At 47.4% G+C, this 18,644-nt stretch overlaps 1 protein-coding gene across 1 annotated transcript in view; it reads left to right on the top strand.

The window, feature by feature from the left end:
• Lhfpl4 (LHFPL tetraspan subfamily member 4) overlaps nt 1-16,747 on the top strand; it is a 40,590-nt gene extending 23,843 nt beyond the window's left edge. The window contains exons 2-3 of the mRNA XM_026788103.1: nt 9,201-9,437; nt 13,090-16,747. Coding sequence (XP_026643904.1) covers nt 9,201-9,437; nt 13,090-13,190 — 338 coding nt within the window. The 3' untranslated portion in view covers nt 13,191-16,747. The remainder of the gene's footprint in view (nt 1-9,200; nt 9,438-13,089) is intronic.
• Nucleotides 16,748-18,644: the final 1,897 nt, after the last annotated feature.

Here is an 18,644-nt window from a genome sequence, read left to right as displayed (position 1 = left end):
TTATCCATATTGCAGTGCTGAGGATTGAATCTGGGACTTGCACTTCTAAGCAACTCTACCACTGAGTCACATGTTTAGTCTAAAACAAAAATTTAACCCAGTCATTTTAGCCTCTGTATCAAGAAACTAGAAACAGTTTAGTAAATTGAATTAGTAATATTCTATGGCATGGATACACTATAATTCATATAACAAGCTCCCTTGTGATAGGTATGTTCACACCGGTGCTGTAACAACGGCTGTGTAGTCAACACATTACATGCATTTCTTTTCTGTATATGTACAGGGGAGAGGCATGTACAAAAGTGGGGATGAAGAGAGGGGGGTCAAAGGGAAAAAATGTCCAGCCTACCTTGCAGCTTGATGTAGCCTCAAAAAAAAAACTATATATGGATTTAGGGGTAAGAATATCTAAAGAGTGAATGCCACCTAAGCAGTGGGTGTGCCTATGTTGCAGTTGATGTTGATAACCATTCATTCTACATTGTGGCCACGAGAAGTAGATACCACCCTTCCTAGGATTGCAAGGGTCAGAGAGCTGAAGGGACTTCCCCAGTGACGTATAGCTAAATGTTTTCCCCCTTACTAAATAAAAATGAGAGAAAGTTAAAAAGAACTTTTTATGTTCTTTTTATGCCAGAACTAGGTTTTTGTGAGTGATTGAAAAACCCTAAATCATTTTAGGTTTTTTTTTTTTGTTTTTTTTTTTTTTTTTTTTTTTTTCGAGACACGGTTTCTCTGTGGCTTTGGAGCCTGTCCTAGAACTAGCTCTGTAGACCAGGCTGGTCTCGAACTCACAGAGATCCGCCTGCCTCTGCCTCCCGAGTGCTGGGATTAAAGGCGTGTGCCACCATCGCCCGGCAATAATTTTAGCTTAATAATCTAAGCTTCTAGTCTTTCTCTCTTAAGAAAGTTTTATTTTTATTTGTGTGTGCTTGTGCAAACGTGTGTGTGTGTGAGAGAGAGAGCGCACGCATGTGCGTGTGTGTGTTGCCCACAGAACTGGAGTTAAAGACAGTTATAAGTACCTAATGTGGGTATTGAGAACCAAACTCTGGTCCTCTGAATAATCAGCAAGCACTCTTACCACTGAGCCATCTCTCCACCCTGATTCTAGACTAGTAGATAAAACAAGTGTTCAAAGATTAGGCTACCCAGAACCAGCACAAGAGCAACTGAAGTTGTTAGTGACTTTCACTCCCTGCTCCAGTACTCCTGGAATGTGATTCTTATCTTCGTCGTTAAAAATGATTGCATGACCCCTTGCTCTTACGTTCATGTTCCATGATGCAGAACAGAGGAAAGCATATTCAAGGGGATGGAGGGGAGGCTCAGTGGTTAAGAGCACTGGTTGTTCTTGCAGAGGACATGGGTTCAGTTCCCAGCACCCACACAGCAGCTCAAACCATTTATTCCAGGGAATCCAATGACCTCTTCTTACCTCCAAGGGTACTATATACACAAATAGTGCACATATGTCCATGCAGACAGAGCACATATACATTAAATTAATTTTAAAATATTTTAAATGCACCCAGGAAGTAGAAGCAGGAGGATTTCTGTGAGTTTAAGGCCAGCCTGGTCTACAAAGTGAGTTCCAGGACAGCAGGGACTACACAGAGAAAAACAAACAAACAAGGAATTGTAAATGAGTTTGTTCAAAGATGTAATGAAGTACCTCTCTGGGCTTGAATGCAGTTTTCATTATTCCCAGCCATGTGACATACAAAAAAAGACTGAGTTCCTCCAGGCCTCAGTTCCCTCATCTGTAAGTGGGGGTTATGTTTTCGTTAATCTCATAGATTAAAAAAATTATTATTATTGTGTGTACCCATGATGTGTACTGTAAATGGAAGACTGCTCATTTGTTCATGGCTTCCTAGACCCAAATAATCACAGAAACTATATTAATTACAACACTGTTTGGCCTATTACCTCAACATTTTTATTAAGTAACTCTTACATCTTAAATTAACCCATTCCTATTCATCTGTGTCTACCGTAAGGTTCTGGCACTTCTTTCTCCTTTGGCAGCTACGTGGCATCACTTTGACTCCTTCTACTCTCGATATTTATCCCTGTTCAGATTTCTTGCCTGGCTTTATTTTGCCCTGGCATAGGTTGAAGCAGCTTCTTTATTAATCGATGATAATAAAACATTTTTACATTATACACAGGAGAAAGCCACATCATCTCTGCTTTTCTGTCTAAATAAAAAGAAAGGTTTTGACTTTAACATAATAATATCACATATAGCAAAACAGGTATCAAGCAAGAATTACAATTACAACATTTAGTCCATTTACATTTGGCAAATTAAGAAAACTACTTTATCATCTGTCTTATCTTTGTAAGTCTAAAGTTTTATATCTAATTTATCTTTTATCATAACTGAGGAAAACTATAACTGTCTTCAACTCTGCAAAGACTCCAGAAGGATATAATATTACCTAAGTAAACAGTTAAGTGCATTGTAAGCAACTTCCAAAACTCTACAATTGACAGAAATCTCACTACCAAAGTTCTTCTGTAAGACTGGGGTACCCATCTTCAGCCTACAGGCCCATAGTAACTGGCAGACTTTCCTATGAAGCAGGAAGTTTGAAAGACTGCTGTGCCCATATTGGCAGTTTGTCAGTCACTTTGTTTTGTACCCTGCAGAATGTCTGGCAGACTCTTTCATGAAGCAGGAAACCTAAAGGACTGTCTCACCTTCTTTAGGCAAGTTCAGCAGTCATTTTTCTGTGGGTTTTACATGTCCAGTTCATACAGCATACCGTCAAGCAGTCCAGGCAAGAGCAGTTTCTTGTCCAAATGACTATCCTTGCACATTGAAGGCAAATTCCATAGTGAGTTTCTTCAATGTCCATCAACCTCTCTGAAGTAATTGATACTGCCAAAAGCAGACATGTCTCACTGTCAACAAAAGTCTAAGTTCTTAAAACATTTTAAATGTCATATTCTGTAAGTCTTTGGAAGGTTTGAAGACTACATATTCATCTGAAATATATCTCTATACATCTAGAAAAACTAACTAACATGACTACAAGTTTGGCTATTAACAGATGACTATCTATTAACCTGTATGTCTTAATAATACATTATATTTTTAAATGAGCCATACAAACACAATACCTTAAGAGCAGAAATACATATACACAGTGTAACAAATCAATCTTAAATTTGTATCAATAGACCAAGATCCATACCAACACCAAGTATTCATCTATATATCATAGCCTCCTTTAAATGAAAACAAACATTTATAAGCCATAATTTTGGGAATTTGGGCATAGTTTTCTCTAAACTGCTTTCTGCTGTTTTTTGTGTTAAGTATTTTTAGGGTATACAGAGACCTTTCGGGGGGGGTCTTGTTCCATCAAACCACATTAGTCTTGATGGAACCCACAGGTTCTCATCTTCTGTGGAAACAAAAGCAGAACCTCTTTTTCAAGGTTGCCTATCCTTATATTGAAAATTTGAAGTCAAGATACCTTTAAAATAGATAATAAGTTGGTTTAGCTTAGCAGCACATACAATGAAATGTCACTCTGTAGTTAGCTCATTCACAGTCAAAAAATTGAAAGAAAACACAATAATACACATAATCTAGACTTGCTGTGAATTTTCCATCTTTACATGATCTTTTTATTACTTTTACTACTTTAATCTATATCAGTCTGTACTCTTTTATATTACTTTTACTGTCTCTTTAAAGATGTTTTATTTTTAAAAACTATTTTCTTCTTTTTATAATTGTCTATACTCTTTTCCTCTCTCTCCCAAGTCAATGTACATTTATCCAACACTGTGACCCATTCAGGGGTTATTTTTTTGTTGTTGTTTGAATCTGTCTTTATTGCATATCTGTAATCATTTTTTTTTCTAATCAGGAGCACCTTATTTTTTCTTTTAAAAGCTAAGCAGACATGGTTAGGGCTGACCCCACAGCTTTGCCTGTTGGCTCTTGGTGTGGGAGGTCCTTCTGTCTATGTCTTGCTTTGATTGGCTAATGAATAAAGAAACTGCTTTGGACCTATAGCAGGGCAGAATTTAGGTAAGTGGGGAAAACGGAACTGAATGCCAGGAGGAAGAAGGCAGAGTCAGAGAAATGCCATGGATATGCCAGAGTCAGAAAGCTGAATCTTTGCCCATAAACCACTGCCACATGGTGATAGACAGATTGATAGAAATGGGTTAAATTAATATACGAGTTAGCCAATAAGAAGCTAGAGCTAATGGACCAAGCAATGTTTTAATTAATATAGTTTCTGTGTGGTTAATTTGGTTCTTAGCAGCTGGGATGAACAAGCTACCTCCCTCCAACAGTCTCTGCCCTATCCAACATGGTAGAGGTACATTCACTCTTTCTGTGAGCCATGCTCACTGCCCCAGCTCCAGGGATTCAGTGGGCCTATTTTACCATTGAGCAACTAGTAGCATGCTGCTCACAAACCCCATTTAAGTACAGGACCTCCCGAAAAGTCAGAGCCATTCATGCTACCAACACAAGCCAGGAAGCCTTTCCTTAAAGGAGCCATGCAGTTTTTGCTGCTAATGTTGAGCCAGGAAGCCTTCTCTTAAAGGACCTGCATCTCTGCTTGTAGCCAGCAAACAGAATCTATCTTAAAAAAAAAAATGCAGCTACCAAGAGGCCATGCTTGGCTCCCGTTTGTACGGGTCTAGAAGCCCTCTCTTTTTCTTTCCTTAAACTTTCTTTTTTTTGATCTTATGTGGACCCATGCCCCAGACAGTGGGCACCATTTTGTAAATGGAGATTGCTCGTTCGTTTCCCAGCCACCCAGACCCAAATAATCACACAGAAACTACATTAACTACAATACTGTTTGGCCTATTGGCTCAATATTCTTATCAAGTAACTCTTACATCTTAAATTAACCCATTTCTATTAGTCTGTGTACCACCACGAGGCTGTGGTTCCAGGATGTCTTTCTCCTTTGGCAGCTATATGGCATCTCCCTGACTCTGCCTACTCTCTCTCTATATCTCTGTTTGAATTTCCTGCCTGACTCTATTCTGCCCTGCCATAGGCTGAAGCAATAGTAGTAAAGCATATTCACAGCATACAGAGGGGAAACCCACATCAGTGAACGTGTGGGCCCACATCACAGGCTGTAACGTGCAGATCAGAGAGCAACTCTGCGGAGTCAGTATCCTCTTCTCCATTTCCTAGGGTTCTGGGGATCAGTCTCGGGTCATCAGGCACACACAGTAAGCTCCTTTACAAATGGAACTATCTTTCATGCCTTTAACTTTTTTTTTATAGGATTAAATGAGATGATGAGAAATGTAGGCACTTAGCACACTGACAGATAGTTCAATGCTCAATGCTGTTTGTTTATCTTTGGACATAGGTCTTGCTAGGGAGTCTAGGCTAGTCTCATGCTCATAACCCTCCCTCATTGTCCCCGGTGTTGGGATTATAAGTGTGGGCCCTCATACCCATCTTCAATTGCTGTTGTTAAAAACAACTCATTATTACTATTTATTATTGTTGTTATTATTGTTACAGTACTGGGCACTGAGATCAGGGCTTTATGGATGCATTTTATCATTGAGCTGCACTTCATGCTGATATTATCAATTTTAATATTTCATAATGCCTCCTGGCTGCCTGCACAGGGTAATCGTAGAGTCTATGAATGGCGATGCTGTATCCCAGAACCCCTGCCTCTACACCAGTGGTTTTCAGTAAGCAATCATTACTCCCAGGGGATGCTAACCATTATTTGGATGGATTTTAAAACAACAGTACGTATTTTCCCCTGAGATCTGGTGGGTGGAGATTAGGGATGAAGCTAAGCATCTCAGGATAGACAGGGCAGCCCCTGCCATGAAGTTTCTACACTGAAGGTAGAGAACTCTTGAGGCACGCTATGCCCTGCATGTGAGTGTCAGTCCAGGTTGTCTTGAACTCTGTGGCATGCTACATCCTGTCCCTGGGTATCAGACTTGGGAGCAACTGGCACTTCAGCCAGCTCCTGACTTCCAAAAGGTGCAGTCCAGACCACGGTCTTGGAATCCTCATCCTGCAGGTGGGTAAGCCTGCCTTGTCTGTGGTGTGCCATTCCCTGAAGGCTGAGATTCTTGGGCAAGGATAACCTATTCTGATCACTTCCCTTCCTCCAGACAAAGAAAAACCATCTCAGCCTGGCGTTTCTCAAGTGGTTTGACTGCTTGTTCTCTCCCATTGCTCGAGAAGTCACCGAGGCCCCAAAGTCACCATCTGATGCTCTGCCGAGCCAAGGAGGCAGGGAGGTTGTCTCAGCATCTTCCCATTGCCCCTGATGCTCTGGCCTCTGCCCCCAGTCTGATCCTTTGAGACAGTCCTTCGCATGTATGACAGTCAGTGGGATGACTTGGTTTTATGCTTCCCTTCATGCTGAAGATAGACATCATGCCTGCCTCTGTCTGTGACACACTGCTTCTGTGGGCCCAGTGTGGGGTTAAGGATATCAGAAATTTACTTGTGAAAGGTTCAAGGAGGAGGAGGAAGAGGTGAGAGAGAGAGAGAGAGAGAGAGAGAGAGAGAGAGAGAGAGAGGGAGGGAGGGAGTAAGGAGGATAGATACAGAGATGAAAGAAAAAAGAAGGAATAGAGAGATCAAATGTTAACGAAAAGGGAGAGAGGAGGGTTGAAGCGCAGACTGGAGCACCATAAGGGAGGTGTGGGGGAGAAAGGGAAGGAAACGATGGAGACAAAGTCAAAAGAAAAGAGGGAATGAGGGACCAGCTGAGATGAGATGAGAGAGGAGTGTGTGTGTGTGTGTGTGTGTGTGTGTGTGAGAGAGAGAGAGAGAGAGAGAGAGAGAGAGAGAGAGAGAGAGAGAGAGGAAATGAGAACTCAAAAGCACAGGGGGGAAAAATCTCACTGAGGTCTCAGTGCCTGTGTTGGGAAGGGGGAGGAAGCTGGAGCTGGGATACAGGAGCGGTTTCCATGGAGATGAGAATGCACCAGGAGTGAGCAAAAACAGACTACAGTGGGGCCAGCCACTCTGGCACCTAGGGAGAGGAGGGCTGGGAAGCAACTGCAGGGAGGGTGTGTGTGTCTGTCCCCTGTCAGTTTCTAACCCTACTCCTGCCTTTCGCTGGGGAATCTGAGCCCAGGGATGGAGACACAAACAGGGCATGTAGGGAGACAGACATTAAAGTCTCCTCCTCCTCCCTTCCAATCAATGACAGAGCACCAAAGGGCTTAGTCTCATGCCTAAGATTTGATTTCAACAATGTCTAACACCAGAATTTCAATGCCCATGGGGGCCTGAAGCTTCCATGGTTAGTCTCCAGCTCCTGTTGTCCCCTGGGGGTGTGGAGGTCTGCACTTGATTTTTCATCTGTATGCCTAGGTGTATCTTCAGACTATTTAGTTCTCTGGCTCTCCTGGCTTGGTTCTGCTGCAGAGCAGGGTGTTTCCTTGATGCCCGTCAAGGGGGTGGGATTATTGTCTTGGAAACTGAAGGCAGCTCCAGTAGAACGAGAGGTTGATGGCAGTGTTGTTGGGGACATTACATCAGACATGGAGGATGGGTGTGGGGTGGAATCCAAGTTTCAGAACTCTGGGGAGGGAGGAGCCTGGCACTTAGGGAGCACTCCCTTGTACTGGAGCTGGGGGAAGGAGTGTCAAGGCTCTTTCCTCTTTCCCACTGTGGGGACCGGATAGGCCACATATAGTGACAGAACTGAGAACAACCAAACCTTGTCAACTCTGTCATCTAATAACCAGGTCGAGCCTGGAGGTGTCAAGGGTCACACAACTCAAACAGCTCTGCACAAACTGCAGACCTAATACATGGGGGGAGGGGACTGAGCAGACCAAGCCTTCCCAGTTGCCTACTGAACCCAAAGCCTCTGATTGGCCTGCTATGGGGCCTGTGCTGCTCTCCTAGTCAATCACTATCACCAAAGGAATGCAGTGAGATGATTGGCTCAGACTTGCCCCACCCCCTCCCAACCTAGGCTGGTGAGAGCTTGGTAGAGTAACCCAAGTGAGTGGATTGGACAAGGGAGCTATTTAACATGGCCATCTTGGCCCACCCTTTCTTCTTTTATCTGTCTCGCCTCACCTGAAGCCTATTGCATTATTTCCTCATTTGTGTGATTATTATTTTTGTTTTGACTAAGGTTTTTGTTTTGTGTGGTTTTTTTTTTTTTGAGATGGTGTCATGTTGGCTAAACTGGCTTTATAACTGCTATTGATGGCCCTGAATTATTTTATTATTTTATGAGCGTGAGTATTTTGCCTGCTTGCGTGCATGTGTACCATATGAGTACGGTTCCTATGGAGGCCAAAAGAGGGTGTCGGATTTCCTGGAACTGAAGTAACAGACCGTTGCGAAGTGCCTAGTAGGTGCTGGAAACTGAACCGGGATCCTCTGCAAGAGCAGCCGGCGCTTGTTAGGACGAGTTCTGATATCAGCAGTAACATTATGTGGGAGTTGCTGTGCAAAGCACTTAGAGGCTCCCTGTCATCTTTACCTCACTTGGTGGTACTCATAATCACCCCCGTTTTACAGATTTAGAGACTGAAGCACAAAGACAAAGGAAATGAGGCCCACAAATCTTGCAGAGAGCTGGGCCAGCGTTTGAGTCCTTACCACTGCAACCCTCCTCTCTCCCTACCTGGGTGCCTCCCTGAGCTCTGCTCTAATGCCCAGCACACACTAGACCCTCAGCAATGAATGACCAAGTTAGCACTATGGCTCCCATTCTACAGAAGGACTAGCCAAGGACCTCCCATCTCCCAGACACAGCTGGAGGGAGGGAAGCTATGGGGAAACCTTAGTGTCACCCTTTGCTACCTGCAGAGCTGTCTTTGAATGAATGCGAAGTGATTGTCAGGGAACCATTGTCGAATGAATAACAAAAGAAAAACCCAAACCAAAGCCAGATTCACAAAAACTGAAGTGATGAGGATGGGTAAGAATAAGTGGAACCCAGAGGATGTCAGGGGATGTGGCCTGGCTTTGGTATTTTCTTATTCCTTGAAGGCGGGGTTAGGCAGGAGAGGTCAAAGGTCCCAGTTACTGTATTTTCAGAGTTACAAAGTGATCAGATTGCTAGATGGGGCTGGGGGAATTCTCAGGACTCAGCCCCCTCCCACCTCCTCGCTTCTAGGAAGTAATGTTGCCTTCTCTTTCTTCCTGACCCGACCTCGGTGTGGACCTGCTCCCCCATGCCCAGCTCTGTGCCTCGTGTTGGGCTGTATGATCTTCCCCGATGGCTGGGACGCCGAGACCATCCGGGACATGTGCGGGGCCAAGACGGGGAAGTACTCCCTGGGGGACTGTTCGGTGCGCTGGGCGTACATTCTGGCCATCATCGGGATCCTCAACGCGCTCATCCTGTCCTTCCTCGCCTTCGTGCTGGGCAATAGGCAGACTGACCTGCTGCAGGAGGAGCTCAAACAGGAGAACAAAGGTACGTGCCTGGACCTGAGGGTAAGGCCTGCTTCAGGCGGGGCAGGTCAATCGTAGGTAAACATTTAAAAGTGAAGCAAAAATTACACCCAGAGGGCTGGAGAGACGGCTTGGCTGTGAAGAGCACTGGCTCCTCTTCCCGAAGAGCTGGCCCGATTCTCACCCGCATGAGGCCACAGAAGGGGCTTTAACTCCAGTTTACCGCCCTCTTCAGGGCTCCGGCGCTGCACACACGATGCACGTTTTTTATTTTTATTTTACGTGTATGGGCGTTTTTGCATCTCAAGCAAAAACGCCCATACACGTAAAATAAAAACTTAAAAAAATGATTTAAAAAGTTACACACAGGGACGATTAAGATGGTTCAACAGGCAAAGGCACCTGCTACCACGCTTAATGACTGAGGTCGAGCCCCAGGACCTACACAGTGGTAGGAGACTCCCAAAAACTGTTCTCCAGCTTAGACACACACAGCCACCCTGAAAGTAATTAGACAACAGGAATTGAAGCTCAGAGGTCGTGGGCATCATCCCATCCCCGTGGCTGTTGTTGTATTAGGAGCGGCAGGCTAAGTTCCTGGCACCTGGCCGACCACAGGGTTAGCTTTACCCGAAATAACAACACAGAGATGCATTCATTTAAACACTGCCTGGCCCATTAGTTCCAGCCTCTTATTGGCTAGCTCTTACATATTGATCTAACCCATTTTTTTTTTTTTTTTTTTTTTTTGGTTTTTCGAGACAGGGTTTCTCTGTGGCTTTGGAGCCTGTCCTGGAACTAGCTCTGTAGACCAGGCTGGTCTCGAACTCACAGAGATCCGCCTGCCTCTGCCTCCCGAGTGCTGGGATTAAAGGCGTGCGCCACCACCGCCCGGCGATCTAACCCATTTCTAATAATCTGTGTAGCCCACGAGGTGGCTTACCAGGGAAGATCTTAACCTGTGTCTGTGTTGGGTGGGCGAATCATGGTGACTGCCTGACTTGGCTTCTTTCTCCCAGCATTCTTTTCTGTCTACTCTGCCTACCTAATTTTCTGTCCTATCAGGCCAAGCTGTTTTCTTTATTAGTTAACCAATGAAAGCAACAGATAAGATACAAGACCCACCTCCATCAGGCTGTGACTGTGAAGTGACAGAGAGCTGTGTTTTATTAAGCCCTATAATATGTGTTTATAATATATCTAACAATTTATAAAACTTAATCTATTCAAATGTATCATAAATATATTTATTAAAGACAAAGAGCTAATGGGGCTGGAGATAGCTCAGTAGTTAAAAGCACTTACAGCTCTTGCAGAGGACTTGCGTTTGGTTCCCAGCACCTATGTTGTGGCTCCAGCTGCTGAGGGGCCAGTGCCCTCTTCTTGCTGCCATAGGCATCTGTCTGAACACATGCGGCTTACACTAGCACATACACACACATAAATAAAATTTAATTTTTTTTAAAAAAAAATAAATGATAACTACAGACTATAGGGGTGGTTATCAGGTTGGGTCTGAAGGAGAAGAATCTGGACCATGAGATCAGAGCTTGTAGTATATGCAAATTACCAGTGGTCACAGCTTTGGTATGGAATGGTGGCCAATCACAAATTCATTATACCATGTTGTATAATTGGTGTATATTAATGCACCGATATTGTATATTGGTTGTATATCGTGCATATTGATGACAATAATACAACAAAGAGACAATTCAGGGCCATTGAGATGGATTGCTATGAAAGCCTCATTAACCCCACTTTGATGTCCAAGACAGACTCCTACGGGCTGTACTCTGACCTCCACACACCCTCACTCTCACGCAAACATATAGATAATAAACTTCACTTAATTCAAAAGAGTGCACAAGTTGAATGATGGTTTATTTAATTCTTCTTCCTGTAGGGAGGGTCCAAGGTTTCCTACTGCTGCTGCTGTGATATCTTTGTTCTGCCTTAACACACTCATGTCCAAGTGTGTTCTTGGGGTCTCCAGAAGTGAAATGTAATAACAGTACCAGATAATCAAAGGGCTGAAGCCAAGCAGAGTCTTCTGACACTGATGTCAGCCTACTGCTAGTGCCCAGAGAGGCGTTACTATGGTGAACGTTTGTGTGTATGGCCACACAGTCCTTAGACTGAGATCCAGAGCAGTGGCTTCCACAGTCCCGTCTATGTCTAGCAAAGCCATTCGCTATAGTCATTTCTTGCGGATTTGGCTCACCATACAATGGGATTAGATGAGACAGTGTATCCAGCCTCGTATCCACTCATCTGGCAGGGGCCCTGTTGTTGTGCTTGAAGTCTTGAGTGGTGAGCACAGATTATAGCGAAACCAGGTCGCTTCACCTCAAGCTTCAGTTTCCCCGCGCTTCATAAAACCGGGGTGGTCAGAACAGATTCGTGTCCCAGGACGGGCTTTTGAGGGGAAAGTTTGTGCCTGCAACGTGGCCAGCAAGGGCTGACACTTTCCTCAAAGCGGTCAGACCTCACAGGCCTCTGCAGGCTGGCATTACGACCGCTGTTTTACAGAGGAGGACACAAGCCCTCCAGTGGATGGGCGTGTGGAGAGTTGGGAGCTTGCGCAAAAGTCTTCTAAGTGCAGTCGGGACCCGAATGCAGGTCCAAGTCCAGAGCCAAAGCTCACCCCAGCAGTCACACTATCTGCCTCAGCTCTAGGTGAGACTAGGGCCTTCCTGTCCCCGTTCATTACCTAGGACTATAAGAGCTCCCACAGGTCTCTCCCACTGGGTAGTTTCTTTGGTCTTGGTTTGAGGTCAGGACCTGCCCCCTGGTGGTAATTCCCAGAAGTGCAAGACCAACCTATTTGTAACAGCCTCTCTGAAGCTATCTGGGCATTGATAGGTGTAACCAGCAGCGATCCACCCAGTGTCTCTCTCTCCTGTCTCCTGAGGGCTCTCTCACAAGTTCATTTACTTTTAAGACATGGCCTTTTGGGGTAGACTAGAATACCTTAGAACTCAATGTGTAGCCCAGGCAGTCCCCAGCCTGTGGCAAGTCATTGCAGCTCATTCTTTTTTTTTTTTTTTTTTTTTTTTTTTTTCGAGACAGGGTTTCTCTGTGGTTTTGGAGCCTGTCCTAGAACTAGCTCTGTAGACCAGGCTGGTCTCGAACTCACAGAGATCCGCCTGCCTCTGCCTCCCGAGTGCTGGGATTAAAGGCGTGCGCCACCACCGCCCGGCTGCAGCTCGCTCTTAAACAAGATCTGGGAGGTCAATCATAGTGGCCTACACCTGTAATCTTCATACCCTGGAGGCAGAGACAGGAGAATCAGGAGGCCAAGGCTAGCCTCGGCTACCCTCTAAGTTCCAAGCTGGCCTAGGTTATAGACAGCCTCCCCCACCCCGCACCGGAAATTCCCTATGCAGGTGATACAGGAAGTGACCTGTTTCCTTCAATGCCAAGAAGTCTCCAGCCTTCACTGGTGCATGAAGTTGGGCTCTCGAGCTCAGTTCTGAGCCAAAGGAAAAGCCACCACCGTTTCCTGGGTGCCAAATACTTGAACGGCGTCTCTTTGGAACCTTTAGCATGACCCTGTGAAGTCGGAGATTGAATGGGGTGCTGGCTTCCCCGCCAGTCAACAACTTGGTTGTAGTCATTCTTTGCCCACTGCTGTCCTGACAGTCTCTAACATGCTCTCTTCTCTCCCTCAGATTTTGTAGGCACCACAGTCAGTTCGGTGTTGCGGCCAGGAGGTGATGTCTCTGGATGGGGAGTCCTGCCATGCCCTGTTGCTCATACACAGGCACCCTGAGAGCCAGGACTGTAGCCCAGGAGTTGGCCCGATCTCAACATCTTTCGTCTGCTGCCCTCTCGTTCCTGCGGTCAAGCTCCAGACCCCAATCTCTGACTGCACACAGCTCCAGGCTTTGAAAAGAGGCAGGGGTGGGGTGGCAGCTTGGCGGAAGGCAGAGGCCCTTGGGGTCCTGATTCTGGTCCTGCCTCCTAAGGGAGCCTGGTTCTCCCTCTCTGGTCCTTCCGTTTCCTTCTCACCGTGTAGACTAGCTGGAGGTCCCTGAGGACCCCCGGGGAAGGAAGCTCTGCAGGGCGGGCTCCTCAGACCCCTTCAGTCTGGAAGGCTGCCTGCTGCCTCCTTGCCTCCCCAATCCTGGTCTCCTACAGAGACTTCTTCAAGACACTGCCCCAGGAGGGCCAGACTTTTTCCTACTTTATTTTTATTTGCTGATGATGGTCCCACCACATCTGCCACAAAGCTCCAGGTGCCACCAGCCCCACCTACGGGGCCTCTTCTGACTCCCTCATTCAAGCCTGCACCCAGCTCTCAGAGGAATCGAAGCCGTGCTGAGGGAGAAAAGATAGGGTCTTCCTTCCCACTGCTGGTAATCCCTCATCACCTCAGAGTCTGAGGGGAGACACAGGCTCTGGAGGAGGCTGCGGGAGGAGGCAGCTGATCACCGCAGCTGGAGTTTGCCAGTTTCCCAGCCTGGGACTGGCCTGGCCTCTTCTCTACCAGGATAGCTTATCAGCGACTGAGCCCTTGACTCTGGCCTGTTTTGTACAGCATAGACTTCTCAGGCCCATTGTCAGGGTCGGTGGCTGTGGAAAGGGGGCTCAGAGGTGGAGTTAGGGGATCCTCTCTCCTTCTCTCGCTTCCTACACTCGGACATCTGCCAAAGGCAGGGACTGTCTTGCGTCTTTGATACTTTTCTGCTAACTTGAACTTGCAGATCACCTCTGAACAGGGTACCCTTGTCCCCATCCCAGGCCCTGTTACCCTGCCCCTGACTCTTTCTCCTCCTTGCCCACTCTCGCCTTGCGATATGCCCAGGGTCTGCAACCTCATGGGCAGTGCTTGGAGTTGAGGTGTGTGTGTGTGTGCGTGCGTGCGTGCGTGTGTGCGTGTGTTTGTGCGTATGTACGTGTATGCATGCGTGTGTGTTAGGGAGGGGCAGATGAGACTATCTCTCTTCTCTCACCATGGGGGCTCCTCTCTTCTCTCATTAGCAGAGAGAAAATGAGGGAGATTCCAGGTGTTTTTTGGACCATCCTTGGTTACCTTATAGACCTGGTGGCAGAGCCATCTCGTCATTGACAAGCCTTCTGTCCCCAGTGGAGGGGTGGCAGACTAGCTGCATCTAGCATAATGCCTCCTGGGGCATGGCCTGCCGCGTGGTCCCTGTATTGAGGAGTGTGTGGCCCCTATGGGCTCCACAGGGAGCTCATCACTTCCGTGTGTCACGTGGGCCTCAGCCAGAGTTGGAAGGGTGGCTAGTCCACATATTTGCTGTCCTTGTGTTCAATTCCAAGCTCAGACTTGGAGCTGAGAGTTAGGATTCCTGAGCAAGACCCATGACCCAAGGCTGCCCCATTCAGACCCTGGATGGAATCGGATTCTGGCTTCTGGAAGGATTCCTGATACCTGGCATTTTCCAGACCGCATCTCCACTTTTCCTCCTCTTTCCTCCAGGACAGACACCTCCCCCCGAGCTTTGGTGACTGCCCTGTGTCCCCCCCACACACTTGTTCCCATCCAGTCGCCTCCTAGAGCCCCAGCACTGGAGCTGTCTTCTGCAGGTGGCCAGGAGACTGGGAATGGATGGGGTGGGGCTTGTATGAAGGAGAAGAGAGCAGGAGTCAGTTCCTTAGATTCAAACCAGAAGATAGGAGGGCAAGGTAGTGGGTGACATTGGGAACTAGGCAGGGAGGAAGCAGGAGCAGAGCCAGAGAAGCAAAGATGAGATGGGAGACAGGCATGGCGAGGGAGGGGCTGTGTGGTGCAGAAGGAGTTCCAGGAGGGATCTAGAGAGACACACAGTGATGGGGAAGAGAAGAATTGGAGAGGGGTTTCCGTGGAGTAGCGGGCAGTGGGTGAAGAGGAACAGGAAGTGGGAGATGGAGGTGTGGTTCGCAGTGGGCCAGAATAAAATGTGGAGAAGAGGGTCGGCAGGAGGAGGGGGAAGAAGAAATGCTGGAGGTGGGGCGAGGAGGGCAGCCATGTGGGTGCTTGAAGACTGTTCCCCTAAGGACACCTGCTGTCCAAGCCACCACCCCCCATGCTGTGGTGGACAGGCTAGAAACGACTCCATGGAGGTCAAGGGACTGGAGGTCTGTGGTCCAAGCAGTTTTGTTCCTTTGTGGAGGAGAGAGAGAGACTGTGTGTGTGTGTGTGTGTGTGTGTGAGTGCACGCGTGTTCGCGAGAATGTGAGTGTGTATGTTTGTATGTGTGTGTTTGTATGTGCGTGTGTGCGTCAGCAGTAGGGTAACCACACGGGGGAGGAAGGAAACTAATTCCTTCTGGGGAGCCATCTAACAGTTTCCCATCCATACCGTAGCCAACCGGCTACTGCCCAGCAATTTGAGATCCATTGTGGAGTTTCAGGTTGGTGGGCTGAAGTCTGCAGGAGCCCCAGGATAGCACGGGGAAAGAAGAGAGGTAGTAGTACGTACCACATTGCGGTCTTGAAGACTGAGAAGCGGTAGGGACGGGGAGAATGGATGCTTTATTCAAGAGCTCAGGTGGGGCTCTGGCAGATCCGGCAGCTGGAGCGGCACAGTTGGGGCAGGTGAGCCAGTGTTGGCCTTTGGGAAGGGACAGGCTAGGAAGGTCGACATCTCTGCTTCTGATCACCAACTAAGAGCTTCCTGACTTTAGGTCATTAAAAGTCCTCAGCCAGCTGTGGCTGGACAGCTGGTGTTTCTTTCCTGTTTCTGACTTTCTTCGCTCCTGGCAGAGAGTGAAGAAAGCAGCCATAACCTCGAGGTGGTCTGGTCTCTGATCCAAAACAATGGTTAGACTGGTCCTTGGGGCTGTGACAAGTAGAACTCACCTCTCAGGACCGCAGTGTGGAGGAGGGCCTTCCGAGGGCGTCAGGATGTGGGGGAAGATTGACAGAGCCAAGATGACGGCTGGCAGCTGGAGCTCTGGGGAAGGAGCCCAGGACTAAGGGTCCCCCTTGAGCACAGAGCACACTAGTTCTTCTCCAGCCCCCGGTGTGGAAAAGGGAAACCCTCTTTTTGGAGGGGCAGGGCTCCTTCTAGTACAAGAAGTTTCTATGGGTTCTTGCCTGGCTCAGTCAGAGCTAGGGTAGGACTGGAGTTTTCCTGAGAAAGTGATCAGGAGCGGCCAGCCCTCCCTAGGACTCCGACAGCCCTCCGAGGCCCTGTGCTGGGTGTTAGGATAGATTGGTGTTGTCTACACCCCATTAGTAAGTTCTGTCTTGAATGTGTCCTTGATGTTCATTGTCCAATTTGGTAACATTTCTTTTGGTCCTGACCCCTTCTGCTGCTGCTGGATCTGAGCTTCAGTGCAGGTGGAATGATGTTCAAATAAAGACACAATTTATATCACCCATGCTGGCTACTGCTCCTGAATCAAGGCCCAGGGCCTCATGAGTGGGATACAGCCCAACCTTTTGTACCAGTGGCTACAAATTCATGGAGCCCCAATGCTCACTGTGATTAATGACAGCTTCTGTCACAACAGCGTAAAAAAAGTTGGGCCTAGTGGGGCACGCATGTAATCTCAGCACTCGGAAGACTGGGGCAGGAGGATTGTAAAATCAAGGCCACACCAGGCTACATGAAGAGATCCAGTCTCAAGAAAGAAAAAAAGTCTGGGCATTTCCAGAACATGGCCCGAGGTGCCGGTAGGAGTCTGGCACCATGTCTGTCTGTCCATCTGCACTGTCACTTCAGCCCTCACTCCCATCCTCCAGAATCCCTCACAGTGGTCTGGGTGGGTGTGGAGGGATGGCTCAGCAGCGACTAGCGCTCTCTTGTAGAGGACCTGGGTTCCATTCCCAGCATCCACGTGCACCTGCAACTCTTGCTCCAGGAGAGCTGATGCCCTCTTCTTGTCGCCATGGACACTGCATGTACTTGACATCAGCGCATACATACATGCAGACAAAACACTCTTGCATGTAAAATTAAAATTAAAAAAAAAATTAAAAGCCAGGATTGTGGCATAGACCATTAATAAACCCTGCACTCAGGAGGCAGAGGCAGGTGGATCTCTGTGAATTTGGCACTAGACTGGTCTATATAACAAGTTCTAGACCAGCCAGGGCTACATAGTGAGAGCATGTTGAGAGAGAGAGAGAGAGAGAGAGAGAGAGAGAGAGAGAGAGAGAAAGGAGGGGGGAGGGGAAAAGGGAGGAGGATGGAGAGGAGGAAGGAAGAAAATCTAAAAAGGAAAACCCAATACATTAATTATCTCCTGGTCCAAGGGGCTGCTGGTGCTCCAGTCTATAAGCCACTTGAAGCCGCCTGGAAATGCCACAGGACTGAGTCACCTGGCACACAGAGCTGAACGAGGCTGGGAACATTAGTTGGGCATGCTACCAACCCTCGTAGAACTGGGGTTCTGCAACAAAAGGCAGTGGCAGCCTGTATACACTCCCGTGGTACAGACTTGATTCTGTCCTCAGGACCTGCAGCAACCAAGGCTCCACTTTGGTTGTGTACCTGTGGGGACTTGGAGAAGTCAGATTAGCTCTTTCTAGAACAACACTGAGACAAGGGAAAAAGTACAAGTCCACACTGAAGAGATGAGAACTGCACCGTTAACCACGTTGCAGGAAATGGTAAGGTGATTAGGGAATGTAAGCCGTTAGGCACAGTGAACCACACATCGTAACAAGCACCCTAAGAACGCATCTGGATGTGGAGATAAACACGCCAAAATACGGTGGACTCTGCTAACGGCCAGGTATTTGTGGGTGCTCTGAGGGGAGCCACCTTACATGACTTCTGATGGAATGAGTGGATTCGGGTGAAGTTCTGTTGTGTGGGAACAAGAGCAGGACAGGCCACGGTGGGAGAGAAGGCAGCTCAAGAGACAGGTGGGCGGGGCATAGCCCTGAGAGACTGAAAGAATTGCTAGAAAGTATGGCCTGCGAGGTGTGGAGGGGTCGGATGTAAACCTGGGGGTTAAGCTCAGACTCACAAACAGTGCGAGATTGCTTAATTATTGGGGGGCAAATAGATCAGGATCTACCTGAGTATCTCTGGCTGACCTGGAACTCACTATGTGGACCAGGCTGACCTGGAACTTGGAGATTCGCTTGCCTCTGCCTCCCAAGTACAAAAATTAAAGGTGTGCACTGGCACCCCTGGCAAGAATTGTTTGTTTGTGAGACAGGGTTCTGGTGTGTAGCCAGGGCTAGGCTGAACTCAAAGTAGTCTTTCTGCCTCAGCTCCTCAATGCTGGGATTATAGGTGAACGCTGATGTGTTAGTTACTTTC

Source organism: Microtus ochrogaster, unplaced genomic scaffold (genome assembly GCF_000317375.1).
Source record: "Microtus ochrogaster isolate Prairie Vole_2 unplaced genomic scaffold, MicOch1.0 UNK1, whole genome shotgun sequence".
NCBI lineage: Eukaryota > Metazoa > Chordata > Mammalia > Rodentia > Cricetidae > Microtus > Microtus ochrogaster.
This window is presented reverse-complemented; position numbering and strand designations above follow the sequence as displayed.